This window comes from Zeugodacus cucurbitae, chromosome 2 (assembly GCF_028554725.1).
Source record: "Zeugodacus cucurbitae isolate PBARC_wt_2022May chromosome 2, idZeuCucr1.2, whole genome shotgun sequence".
Lineage (NCBI taxonomy): Eukaryota > Metazoa > Arthropoda > Insecta > Diptera > Tephritidae > Zeugodacus > Zeugodacus cucurbitae.
Genome location: NC_071667.1, coordinates 53,617,383 through 53,630,939, shown reverse-complemented (window position 1 = coordinate 53,630,939; position 13,557 = coordinate 53,617,383). Strand labels below are relative to the sequence as shown.

The 13,557-nt window shown below is 35.7% G+C and overlaps 2 protein-coding genes across 9 annotated transcripts in view; both read left to right on the top strand.

Annotated features, from left to right (window-relative positions):
* The first annotated feature begins 6,226 nt into the window (after positions 1–6,226).
* On the top strand, positions 6,227–8,251 carry LOC105213568 (odorant receptor 42b-like). The gene is made up of 3 exons (XM_011186484.3): positions 6,227–7,176; positions 7,250–7,595; positions 7,668–8,251. Exons 1-3 carry the CDS (start codon positions 6,410–6,412, stop codon positions 7,737–7,739), a joined length of 1,185 nt encoding a protein of 394 aa, XP_011184786.2. The 5' UTR covers positions 6,227–6,409; the 3' UTR covers positions 7,740–8,251.
* Positions 8,252–9,179: 928 nt separating this feature from the next.
* LOC105213533 (band 4.1-like protein 4A) overlaps positions 9,180–13,557 on the top strand; it is a 209,642-nt gene continuing 205,264 nt past the window's right edge. For 5 of the 8 annotated variants that reach the window (XM_054226145.1, XM_054226161.1, XM_054226174.1 and 2 more), the window contains exons 1-2: positions 9,181–9,639; positions 12,095–12,503. The gene's annotated coding sequence lies outside the window, so the exon portion shown is untranslated. Of the gene's footprint in view, positions 9,773–12,094; positions 12,504–13,557 lie in introns of all 8 variants that reach the window. The other 3 variants (XM_054226156.1, XM_011186422.3, XM_011186420.3) reach the window with 3 other exon arrangements.

The following is a 13,557-nucleotide window of genomic DNA, read 5'->3' as shown; positions in this document are numbered from 1 at the left end:
AATACGATAGGGTGCATGCATCAGTTTCTCGATTGGAATCTCAGTGTACTCTGCCCAATCCTCAAAAAGGGAGACTCCAAAATCTGCGCTAATTACGGTGGCATAAGCCTCCTTAACATCGCTTATAAGGTTTTATCGAGCGTACTGTGTGAAAAACTAAAGCCCAACGGCAACTAACTGATTGAACCTTATCAGCGTGGCTTTAGACGTGGAAAATCTACATCTGACCAGATCTTCACCATGCGCCAAATCTTGGAAAAGACCCGTGAAAAGAGGATTGAGACACACCATCTCTTTGTCGATTTTAAAGCTGCTTTCGATATCATTGGAAAGAACACCCGCGCCGTTAGTTCTGCTTTTTCCAGGCTGACGACATGACGAAATATCTCCTGTCATCAAATAAACAGTCAGCGCATTTGCGTCTTGGCTCCCACGTCTCTGTTGACAGTCATAATTTTGAAGTTGTAAATAATTTCGTATACCTAGGCACTAGCATCAACACCGATAATAATGTCAGCCTTGAAATAAAACGCAGAATCACTCTTGCCAAGCGGTGCTACTATGGACTGAGTAGGCAATTGAAAAGCAAAGTCCTCTCTCGACGAACAAAAACAAAACTCTATAAGTCCCTCATCATTCCAGCCCTACTTTATTGTGCAGAAGCGTGGACGATGTCAATATTCGATGAGACGGCACTAAGGTTTTTCGAGAGAAAGGTTTTGCGGAAGATTTACGGTCCCTTAAACATTGGCAACGGCGAATACCGCAGAAGATGGAATGATGAGCTGTAAAAGTTACTGTCAAAAGAACTGCCAAAAGAAGAAACGAATGGCGCACTGTTGTGAACTCGCCTATAACCGCCTAAGCGTTGTCTACGCTAGTCAAGAGGAAGAAGAAGTTAACGGATCAGCTAAATTAAAGTAATCCGATACTTTTTGCAAATAAATAATCTAAACAATATTAAATTCTGTATTCTGTATGTGCACGACACCACAACTAAACAGTATTCTCAAGGTAATCCAATTTTCAAAGATCTTATATGTGTATAAACTTTAGCTATATTATTTATTGTGAGTGTGTCTTTGGCCTCCGATAAATAAATAAATATATTTAAAAATTGGCTACAACCAAATTTAACTTTTCTATCCTCAATATATCCTATCAGTTGCTTTATACCATTTTAACACAACTGTAAAATGATAAATGCATTTTAAGAAATCTAATTGAATTGCTCAAATTGGATAAAAAATAAAATTTGGTACAGAAAATTGCAAAATAAATATTTGAAAATGAAATTTAAATATCCTATTTGATTGGCTCAAGAACAGTGTTGCATTTTCCACATTTAAACTGAGTTATAAATGCATTTCAATTTACGCCTACCGTTCTCTGTTGGAATTTATGCTTTGCATTTCTCTGATATTAATAACTTAATTCCGAACGATTTGTAGTTTATTTCAGAGAAGCAGAAAAATCTGCTGCAATTCAATGGCAACTGAAAAGAATAAATAAAAATAAAACTAAAGCAAAGAAAACATAGCAGACTCAAGCTAGAAATAAATTAGTCGGATACTGGTGCACAGACTAAATCCAAAGCGCTGTGTGAGAAAATCACACAACAGCAACAAATAATCAATTAGACAGGTGAAACAGAGCAGCAAAACGAAACTCCAACTTTTGCCGCTGCAGAGCAGATTTTCTATTAATTTTTGCTCTGATTTAGCATTTTCTTTCATATTTTCCTTTTTCGATATGCTCGTATATATAGTATATGTAGCAAGCGGCTGTTGATTTTGACAGCAACAATACGGGTCGTGGATGCTGGCTTTCCTTGGCCTCCGCCTCCACACTCACTCACACTCCCGCTCTTTCGCTGGTATTTTGTCTTATGCGGCATGCTTTCACGCTTCACTCGCTACGTGTTAATGCTGTGCCGTTTGTTGGACTTGTTTGTACGTGTATATATACATATGTGTGTGTGTATTCTTTTCGCCTTGGCCTTGTTGCTGCGGCAACCACTTGACCAAGGCTGCAGCCAAGATGCTGCTGTCATATTGCAGGCCATGCTTGTGGCAATGGAAATGTGCAATACAGTCAGAAGAAACGAAAGAAAGAGCAACAGCAATAACAACAACAACAGCTATAAGCATGCACAATCACCGGTGAGTTGGCGGTGAAGGTGAAAGAATTGCTTTTCGTTTGCTGCATTGGCATTAACAATAAAATGCGAATGCGGCTGAGACGTGGAAATGAAAAGCAAACAGCAACAACAACAAAAACAACATCTGCAGCACGTGCACTATGGTCATTGCAGGCAATGCGCATTCAGCATTCTTAGTATTTGCCTGGCGCAATCACACACACCACCAACTTCACCATCGCCGCCGCCGCATCGTTGATCGTCACACAATTTGCTTAAACAATAAAATTTAAATGCAATGCAAAGATTAGCTGTGGTGAGAATTTCGCAATTTCACTAGAATCTACACTCCGCAACAACAGGCTTGCTTCGCTCAGCAGTCCCATACGTCCCCTCCACCTGCTGTGTGGTCTGGGCATGCCGGTGTTGCTGTGGCGCTTGCGCGGCATGATTGCACACTGGACATTTGCATTTGCTATCGTCTTCGGCGTCGTCTTCCTCTTAGACTTTGCCTTCGTCTTCACCTTCGCACTTTGGCTCTGACTCCGTCTCCAGTGCCAACTCTGCCTCTGCATGGCCGATTGTTGTCTGTCACAGATTGGTGTGTTTGATTTTAATGCAGCTTTAATGGCACGCGCTCAACTATTTCACCTGTACCATTCACTTGGCATTGTTTTGTTCTGTTCTATTCTCTCCACTTTCAAAGCGCTTATGGAGTTGGAAATTATCGCAATTGAGCTTCTTAGAAATTTACTGCACTGTGAAATTGCCTGCGGTGTGTGGTTATGCTTTTCAGCTGTGTACGCACAAATATTCACATAAAATTATTAAAATTAGAAAATGACAATTAAATTCGCTTGTGCTGGATAAGTGGCGGAGAATGGTTCTTAGATTGCGTTTTAGTTGTTTTTAATTTTCGGAAATTGAAAATGATTTTGGTGAAACTGCGGCAATTCGATAACAAGAAATTGTATTTTGGGTTTTAATACTAACAGCTACGAACGGTGGTTTGGAATATATCTATACATAAATGGTATTCAAGTAATACGTTAAGAAACTAAGTTCGGATGGACACCAATATTGAAAATATTTAAAGGGTCGCCCATTTCGAGGTTCCCTACTTTTTAGAGATAAAAACACTGAAAATTCAAATTTAATACGGAATGTTTATTATCGTTCAGATGGTCCATTAGGTTAGGTTAGGTTAGGTTTGTAGGCAGATCTCTGTAAAAACAGAAGATCTCACTTAGACAGCCTTGGCGCTGTCCATTGTGGTAATAATAAAACTCCCTGTGGATCAAAGACCTTTAGGATTCAGCAAAACGCTTGGAATCCGCTACAAATTTCTTAAGACGGCTAATATCGATTCTAACCAATTCGCTAGGATCGCCGAAAAAGGGCTTTCCGAGGTGTTTCAACCTCAGTCTGGCAAAAGCTGGACAATGATAGTCCATTAGTTGAGTCCAATTTTCAGTGACTCTTTTAAGCAGTTCGGCTGCTCCGCATACACTTTACATTTTACTTATCCTTACAGGAAGAAGTCTAACGGTGTGATATCACACGATCTTGGATGCCAACCGTGAAATAATAGCGCGATAATGGGCGCCATTGACGGTTACGTTGTCACCGCCATCATTTTTTTAAGTAATATGAACCGATGATTCCACTCCAACCACACCCAACCGTTGGTTTTTCGGAATGAACTCTTGAAGCTCTTCGTCCCAAATGCGGAAATTTTGCTTGTTTACATACCCATTGTGCCAGAAATGGGCCTCATCGCTGAACAGAATTTGGCTCGAAAACGTCGGATCTTCTTGGAACTTTTCCAGAGCCCATAGAACGCTTTAAATTTAAGATCTGGACGTAAAATGCGCCAAGTCGTTCATTAAGTCAGTTGGAGTTGTTGCAAATGGCGAAGGATCGACTCTCCATGGTGTTCATGCACACTCTCAGCTACGGCTGCTATATGCGTTGGTCTACTTAAGCTCCCTAGATAAGTGTGCTTACAAGATGAGATGTCATTTGACATGGACGGTTTTTGGACAATCTGGTTTCCACAAACTGGCAAATTAAAATATTACAGAGTTAATTATTAAATCTCCGAGCCGTTCGATACCAAACGAGGTTTCAGACAAGGTGACTCACTATCGTGCGACTTCTTTAACCTGATGCTGGAAAAAATTATAAGAGCTGCAGAGCTAAACAGAGAAGGTACAATCTTCTACAAGAGTGTACAGCTCCTGTCGTACGCCGATGATATTGATATCATCGGAAGCAAGAACCGCGCCGTTTGTTCTGCTTTTTCCCGCATGGATAAGGAGGCGAAGCGAATGGGTCTGGAGGTGAATGAGGACAAGACGAAATATCTCCTGTCATCAAGCAAACAGTCGGCGCATTCGCGTCTTGGCTCCCACTCACTGTTGACAGTCATAACTTCGAGGTCGTAGATAAGTTCGTATACCTGGGAACCAGCATCAACAACACGAACAATGTCAGCCTCGAAATCCAGCGCAGAATAACTCTTGCCAACTGGTGTTACTTTGGACTGAGTAGGCAATTGAACAGTAAAGTCCTCTCTTGACGAACCAAAATCAAGCTCTACAAGTCGCTTATCATTCCCGTCCTGCTTTACGGTGCAGAAGCTTGGACGATGTCAACATCAGATGAGACGACACTAGGAGTTTTCGAGAGGAAAATTTTACGCAAGATCTATGGTCCTCAGAACATTGGCAACGGCGAATACCGCAGACGATGGAACGATGAGCTGTACGATTTATACGACGACATTGACATAGTTCAGCGAATAAAAAGACAGCGGCTACGCTGGCTAGGTCATGTTGTCCGAATGGACGAAAACACTCCAGCCCTGAAAGTGTTCGATGCAGTACCCGCCGGAGGAAGCCGAGGAAGGGGAAGGCCTCCACTCCGTTGGAGGGACCAGGTGGAGAGCGACCTGGTTACACTTGGGATCTCCAACTGGCGCCGAACTGCGAAGGAGAGAGAGAGGTGGCGCACTATCGTCGATTCGGCTATAACCGGCTAAACGGTTGCAACGCCAATCACATACATACAATTATTAAATCCAATATAATATTTTATTGTATCTACTGTTAATGTCTTGTATTTATTCTATCTTTAGTAAGATCTTATAATTTGTAAAAGTGACAGACTAGCTCACAGCAGGAATCCTAAGCTTACATATTCTGTCAAAACCTATAGTTGAGAATAGGTTCCGAAGCTTTTCGCTATTCCATTTGGCTTGCAAAGTGTACTAGTTGTGTTCATAAAATAACGGGATTTTTAAATTTCGCGTATAAGTGTCACGTAAATATACAAGGGAAGGCAATATATTTCAAGTTCAAGTCTTAAACTTTTCAATTGTGAAAGCAAAACACTTTTAATTAAATCACTTTATTAGTTGCTTTTACTGTTATATTAAAAAAGTTTTGGTCGTTACATATATAGTATATATGTACAAGTAATATTTGTTCCTTCGAAAGATTTATTAATCAAAACTTTGAAACTTGGGAAATGTTATTCATTAACACATTGGTGATTTTCTTTAAAATTGTGATGAATCAGATGTTGAAAGAAAGCTCAAAGGCTCAAAGGCTCAAAGCTCAAAGGCTAAATTTAATTTTTCCTTCTCAAAGTGATCTTCATGAAACCAATTTGCTCTCCTCAGAGATTAAAATTAAGGTTTGAATAAGTGAGAACTGCACGCTTAATCTCTCTCAGAGATTTCATTCAACAAATATTTAGTCTCGGGAGGTACCCTTAATTATTACCAAATAATCGCACTCATATCCGAACAGATGATATATATTTAAAACCAATTGGTTATATTCGCCTTGTCATAGTTTTATTTGCTGAGTTGGCTGGATGGATCTGCCTGTGTAGTTCCTTGGGTCAAGTAGAAACACCTTTTAAGGCATTATTTATATTAGAGTTACTGATATAGACCGAGTTCTGGTCCTGGATTCGGGTACAGATAATACACCCACAACTCGTATCTTAGCAACACACACTGTTACATTATGATATCGTTGGCGACGAAAGGGTTAAATTATTGGCGTTTTAAGTGACCTTCAGTTTTCAATATCACCGATTTTTAATTAAAAAACTTAGTTCATACGCACTTACTGCATATGCTAGACCATATAAAAGTGCCGTTATAGTGGAAACTTACTTCAGTTTAAGGTTAGAGGGCCAACTGTTTCACAGCAAACGCAAAAACTTAGTTAACTTAGTTGTTTATTCGCTCTTACTATGCCGAACTTAATACGCGTTGGCGGTGCGTGCATTTACAAATCGCGTGACGCACTCACATATCTCTTCAAGATTTTCACTTTCGTCGGCATAAATCCGTCGGAGCAGCAGTCGCGCCAATATTATTGGCTTTATTACAGCTATTCGCTGACGGTGAACTTCATTTGCTGTCTCTTCAGTCCGCTCTCATTTCACATAGGCTACATAAAGTTGTGGCACGTGCTAAACAATAACCAATTATTGGCTGCCATACAAAATGCAGTTCAAGTGACGGGCATCCCTATAAAAATTCTCGTTATCACATGGTACATGAAACGTCTGCGGCAGGCGTTTAAAATTCTCGATCAACTGGATGTGAATTATACGCAATGCGAAGATTTGGCGAAAATACGCGAATGCGTACGACGTTGTCGGAAAATCGTTTTGATATTCTGTTTACCCTACTACAGCTTCGAGCTGTCGACTATTGCGTTGGGTTTGCTGCAGAAACGCGCTCCGCTGGCTGCTTGGGTGCCCTTCTTGGATGGGCAGCGCGCCGCTTGGGAATACTGGACGATCGTGTTGTGGGATACGTTTGTCATGTTCATTTTGTTATCCTATCAGCTGGGCGGTGACACCTATCCGCTGATATTTCTCAATATCATACGCACACATGTGCAACTGCTGGTGACGCGTGTAAGTCGTTTGGGGCGCGATGGTGCGCTGAGTGCCGACGAGCATTACGCAGAGCTTTTGGCATGCATACGCACCCACGTGCAAATCGTGAGGTATGTAACCTTTGGATTCTTCATGAAATTTTCCGAGATAATCTCTTTCTCTCCTCCTTCTTCTTCTTCGCAGCATAGCAAATATTGTGGCGCCTGTGATTTCAGTTACTCTCTTCACCCAATTCGCTACCACCGCCACCACGCTACTGACTTGGTTTGGCAATGTTGAGTATCCGGAAAATATTATTTCGTTCGCATTTTTCTCTTGTCAGCTGCTGCAAATTTTTCCCTGCTGCTCGTCTGCCTCTCAACTGATTGCCGATTGCGAGCGTTTGCCCGACGCGATTTTTCACTGCAACTGGGTGGATCGGGATCGTCGTTTTCGCCGGGCAATTCTGTTTTTTCTACAACGCACTCAAAAACCCATGCGATTTTGGTGCTTGAAGCTTTTCGTCGTTAAGCTGGAGACAAGTGTTGCGGTGGGTTTCCTGAAATTTGGTGCATCTTGAAGAAATGCCTCACTAGTTAATTGGATCGTTTGTACTTTTCAGATTGGCAAATTCGCTTTTTCGCTGTACACTTTCATCCAGGAGAGCGATGTTGGTAGAAAATCGAATAACTGAAACCGGAAGTTCTGTTATCCTGTTTTCAACATCGGTGAATTAACTTATATGTATACAAAAATGTCAATACTACTAAACTTTTAGCTTTATTCACAAAATTTAAAATTAGCTTAGAAATTAAGTAAACAATAAATGAGGAAAGCTTTACTAATATGTAGGTTATTAGTATGTAATAAATTATGTGACAGTTTAATATCATGCGATATTTTCTGGCAAAATTTATAAGCAAATGGTGATCAAATGTTGGCTAATAAGGCTACCCATCGATAAATTCGTTACATAACATGTTTTCACATTTCATGAAATCAAATAAATCACATCACCTGATGGCACATCATATGATGTGATGTTAAGTCACATCGACATACTTCACATGATATCACATCACATAATAAATAAAACTTCAAAATACCGAAACATACACAGCTGGAGAAATTAATCAGATTAAAACATATTCAGTAGAGATATTCTTAATTTTATGCATCAAATTGCAACATATCTGATTAGCTGAACGTCACATCACCCACATCACATTATTTACATCATGCGACAAGTCCCATTATATATAGATATATAGATATATATATACGTATATATATCGCTATCCAAAATAAAAAAAAAATAATTTGATTTAATTATATCGATAAGTTAGATATTCGCTTTCAATAATAAATATGGTTATAACATTGGCAACATGTTGCTAGCAACATTTTTCTATCATTGTTTATTCACATGTTAGAAGCACGGGCTCATGATTTAAATTTTCTTGTAGTGATCTTAGTACGCTATTAAAAATTCTAAGAGTGAGATTGGCCGACGACCATTCCTACTTCCTATTTAATGTTATTTCGGATCGGAGGTAACCCAAACATGTCTGAATCTATTCAATTAAGACTTCGCACAAAAAGTTTTTTAGATGTTGCAACGGTCATCCATGGCTCATGTTTTTCATTTTTCTTACTGTATTTCATACATATGAGTATTTTGGCCTTCCTTAGTATAACAGCGTGCTTTGGAATTGATGAAATCTGTATAGGGTTTGAACCCATACACCCAATTTTTATCTTACAGTCCAGATTGTTTCATGAACTCCCACATTCTTAGAACTTATCTCATCACATTGGCTTATTGGTTAAGTATAAGAAATAGAAGAATGAGATCAAGAATTTTCAATTCTTAAGAGATTTTTCAAATATAATCCAAAACAACTGTGCTCATCCTCAGCACCTTCAAATGTTTCTAAACAAAACCGTTAACTTGTCAACCACAACAACACAACAGCAAACACACCAAACTCTCCAAAAGCGCGCAACCCACATGCGAATCAAGTGTGGAGAGTTAAATTTACTCGCCACTTGAGCGCCACCACTTCACACCACAGCTCCACTGCCGGCTACGCTGCCATGCTTTGGGAGCTACAGCTCAACACAACTTGAATTGGCTCCACAATTTCAGTTGCAGTTTGTGTCTCGCGCGCGACGGTTCGTTAGCGGTGAAATAGTCGTGTTCTGCTTTAGCGCCGCTCTGCCGATTGCAAAGCACAGCAACGGTGAATAGACTCCACACTCCGGTGTGTGCGCGTGTGTGTCTGTGTACGCTTGTGGTCGGCATTCGTTGGTGAACGACCAGTAGTGACGTTCGCCTCCAGCAAGTGCAGTGCGATTTTAGTGCAGATTCGGCGGTGCAACAGCCGCACGCATTACCGGCGACCGGTCGCAGTTGTCTGTCGCGGCCGCTACAAGTGCGTTGGATGCGTTAATGAACCGGGTGCCGAGTTGCGTGCTCGCACAGTGATTGATTGACGTCTGTCAGATACAGTTGCAATCGCATGGCGCCGATATTGTAAGTGCAATAAGCTTCAATACGTACCGTTTTCCGTGATAGAGTGGGCGGTGTATGTGTATGTGGTGTTTAGTCATAAGTGTTTTAAAATTTTTTTACTAAAATAGTGCAATAAAAGTCCGAATACAAACATACATTTGTGCATTGTGAGCAGTTTGTATTGTTCTTGTGCTAAAACCCTGCTGTTTACGGTAATTTAATACAAAATCTGATAATAATCTCAGACTAGTGTTGTTTTGAGGAAAATGAAAACCAGAAATAATACTGTGTAATACATACACACATACTTGAATGCAAATAATGTAATTTGAAGAACGTGTTGAAGTTAACATTCAAAAATAGTTTATGCCTCTGCTTCATTGTTTACATTAATAATTCTCAATAAGTGTTTAAAGTGCTGTTGTTGTTGCTACTGGTGTGTTTATATGTACTTTTTTTGTGCCGCGCTGCCGCACTTGATTCACAGTCTTTTATGTGTTTGCCTTAGAATTGCCGTAAAAATGCGCTGGAAATATAGTTTTGAAATGCTTAGCTGCTTTCAATTACAAAAACAAACTGAATTGCTTTGAAACCGTGGAGTTGTGCGTGTGTAATTGTTGTTTTATACCTTTTAGCGGGTTGTTGGGTGTTGATTTTGAATTTTGTTTACATTTTTATTGCGAGAATTACGTGACTGTTGATTTCTTATGCTGTTTAATGAATGTGATTTAGTGTTGTTAATTAATGTTATTTATAGATTTTATATGCTATCAACCGGTTTCAGGAAAAAAATTGATATTTATCCGTTTCTTAAAATCACAATTAAACAATTTTTAAAACGAATTTTTGTTATTTTCAATTTGAATTTTATTTTTAGTGATTTTACAAACGATCATTAGTGCGGGAGTTAGTTTCAAAATTCAAAAATAATTTTACTGCTTTAATAGTTTTTTACTGTTTCGAATTTTTAACGTTTTGTAAACTTTGATATTGATTATATTGATTATGATCAATAATCAATCCAATAATTATTGGAGCTAAAATATTTGTTAATAAAATAAAAAAAATAATATTATATTGATATTTTGATTTTTCTTTCATTTATGTGCTAAATGTTGGAAGTGTTTTTGTGTTTAATTACTAAAATAATTATATTTTGTTCAAAACTCGTATTTTTTTTATTCAAAACATGTTATTTTTATATAAAAAAATATTTTTTTCATATAAACAATTAATTTCGCCATTGATTAAAAGCAACAAATAAAAAACATATTAATTAAATAAGTTAAAAAAATGTGTGATGAGTTTGAATTGGCAAACATAATATTTTATATAAATATTTTAATATGATATCTCAAAAATTAAAAAAATGTAATTATGGTATTTTAAATTTTTTGTTGCCTTGTTAACTGAAATACTTTTTTTTTAATCGAAAAACCTATATTGGTTGTTTCAAAACATAAAACTACGTAACATATTCAGCACTCTAAGGTTTTATCATTTTATTTGTATTAGATAATTACATAAAACATAAATATCGAGCTTTCAAAAAAAAATATATTTGAGGCACTTACTCTCACAATTGTTTATTTTACGAAAAAGAATAAAAATAGTTACGCATTTAAGAAATATGTTAAAAAAAAATTTTAATTGAAATGAAACAAATGTTGTGACATAAATTTAAATGAACTTTATTTATACTAAATAATTTACTCACAATATATTAGGTAATTTATAATGATTTCAGTTCGAATTTCTTATATCATTTAGTAAAATTTGTTTTCTGTGAATTTTTAATTTCAATTTCATAAAGAATTATTATTAATTATAATTAAATAAAAATTTCATTCAATGGCAAGATTAAGCTGCTAATAATAAATGAATTAATTTTCTACACGAATATGATATCATTTCATGCATTGAATTACGACGCTCCCCGAATGCTTCATCACATCACATAATTCATAATTTTTATATATTTTGCAATATCTGAAACACGTTTTCCCTGTTTCAATAATATTTTCACATTTTTTGTAAATTAAATTAAATTAAAAAGTGGAAAATTACATAGTTTATTGTAAATCATTTAATAATTTGTTATTAATGGTTAATGAAATTGTGCAAATTATATTAAATTATTTTCAATTTATGAATTATTCATTTAAAAAGTTATGTGGGAATCATTAAAAAAATCTGGAGTCAATAAAAATATTAAACGAATTTTTTTTTTTTGCAAAAAAACGTGTAAATTATTTAATTTATATATATTAATTTTTTTGTAATAACTGATATTATTATCGAAAATAAGTTAATAAAATTATAAAAAATAAATTTTCGTTTTTTGTTGACAATTCATAATTGATCATGAAGCGTACATTTTATTAGGAGAGACTCATAAATAAATAATTTATTAAAATATGCAAATTTGATGAAAAAATTTAAAACAATAGCTATACAGTTCCACACGAACAATGCCAAAAAAACTGCATCAAATATTAATTAAAATGTGAAAATAATATTCTCTTATTTTGCAGGTGCATAAAATAACTCTGTGAACATAACAATAATTAAGTTAAAAAATATTTGCGTATAAAAAATCGAGTCAAGCCGGAAAAGTCAGCGATTAGTTAAAAAAACATGAAATACCATAAAAAATACTAAAATATTAAAACATGAAAAGTGCATTTAAACACGAAAACATCATTATTATGTAGCCATAAATAAATAAATTTATGAATATTACCAAACCTAAATCAGTGTTGGATAATTAGTGACCAAAATAAAAAATAAATAAACCAAAAAAAAATATAGTATTTCATAAAAAAACTAAAGTTTTAAAAAACATATTTATCCAAATATTAGCAGCAAAGTGGCGCGATAAAAATGTTTTACAAACAAACAACTAAGAGATTAATGTTGCCATAAATCAGCATGAAAAAATTGGTAAGTCAAATTTATGTACCTTTTTATTATTTTATTTTATTTTTTTTTTGTTTTACAGCAAAATTTATTGTTATTGTGTTATTGGCAAATATGTGAGTAATTTTAAGCTTATGTAGAATTTTTTTATTGCTATTAGTATAAATATTTTTTTACAAACACACATAGTTTTAGGCGTACAAAGAGTGATTTTTTAGTTGGTGGATGAATTATTGAAATTACCAAAAATTTAGCAACATTAAAAGAGCTCAAAAACACCCATTCGTTATATAGAAAAGATACGAAAAGATATCAAAAAATCGGTAGAATTTTGTTTTTATGGACTTGAAATGAGAAATTAATGCTCATACTTAAATTCAAAACCAAAATATTAGTAAAAACAAATTGCTCTATAAAGTGAAGCGACCTCCTCGTAGAATCAAATTAGATACATTATAAATCTTCATATGAGAAAAAATATATTTTCAGCTTCCTAATCCTAGAATGAGGATTAATGAATGATTTCATTATATTTTAAAAAGTATTGTATTCACTTCTACATCTGGTTACAAATCTTTAACGTAGATATTTTAATCCATTATGACTCTTCCAGACAATAAAATTACTTTAATAATTGTTCTCGACAGATGTCTATTAAATCCAGAATTAATTAAATCGGCAACCGTGTCGCCTACCATATATTTTAGAATTATAATATATTTACTAAGATTATTAAATTTTTCTAATCAAAACTCTTGCACATTTCTCAGCATTTGAATGGGCTACATTAATGTATAAATGTATACCGGTTGTCTGTTCGATTCGCTAATAAATCCTGGTATATTTTGTAAAAAATACAACAAAGCAACAAGTGCGAAAATATGAATATTTGTTTGCAATGTAATACAATATTCCATTGACTATAAGCTGAGAAGGAAAAAATATTAGTTCATACTCACTTTATCACATACATAATTACAATACCGGCATGATCTCATCTCAAAGCTGAAAAAACTGGATTTATTGACATTGCAATTTTTTGCAAATAAACTGTATTTTTTGCCATAAAATCAGCTAA

What these genes read in the sequence shown, in the direction of transcription:
- LOC105213568 (XM_011186484.3), top strand. Translation starts at nt 6,410, where the DNA reads ATGCCGAACTTAATACGCGTTGGCGGTGCGTGCATTTACAAATCGCGT. An exon ending in ACCCACGTGCAAATCGTGAG is followed by an intron (nt 7,177 to 7,249) that starts GTATGTAACCTT and finishes TCTTCTTCGCAG; the next exon opens with CATAGCAAATATTGTGGCGC. An exon ending in AGCTGGAGACAAGTGTTGCG is followed by an intron (nt 7,596 to 7,667) that starts GTGGGTTTCCTG and finishes TGTACTTTTCAG; the next exon opens with ATTGGCAAATTCGCTTTTTC.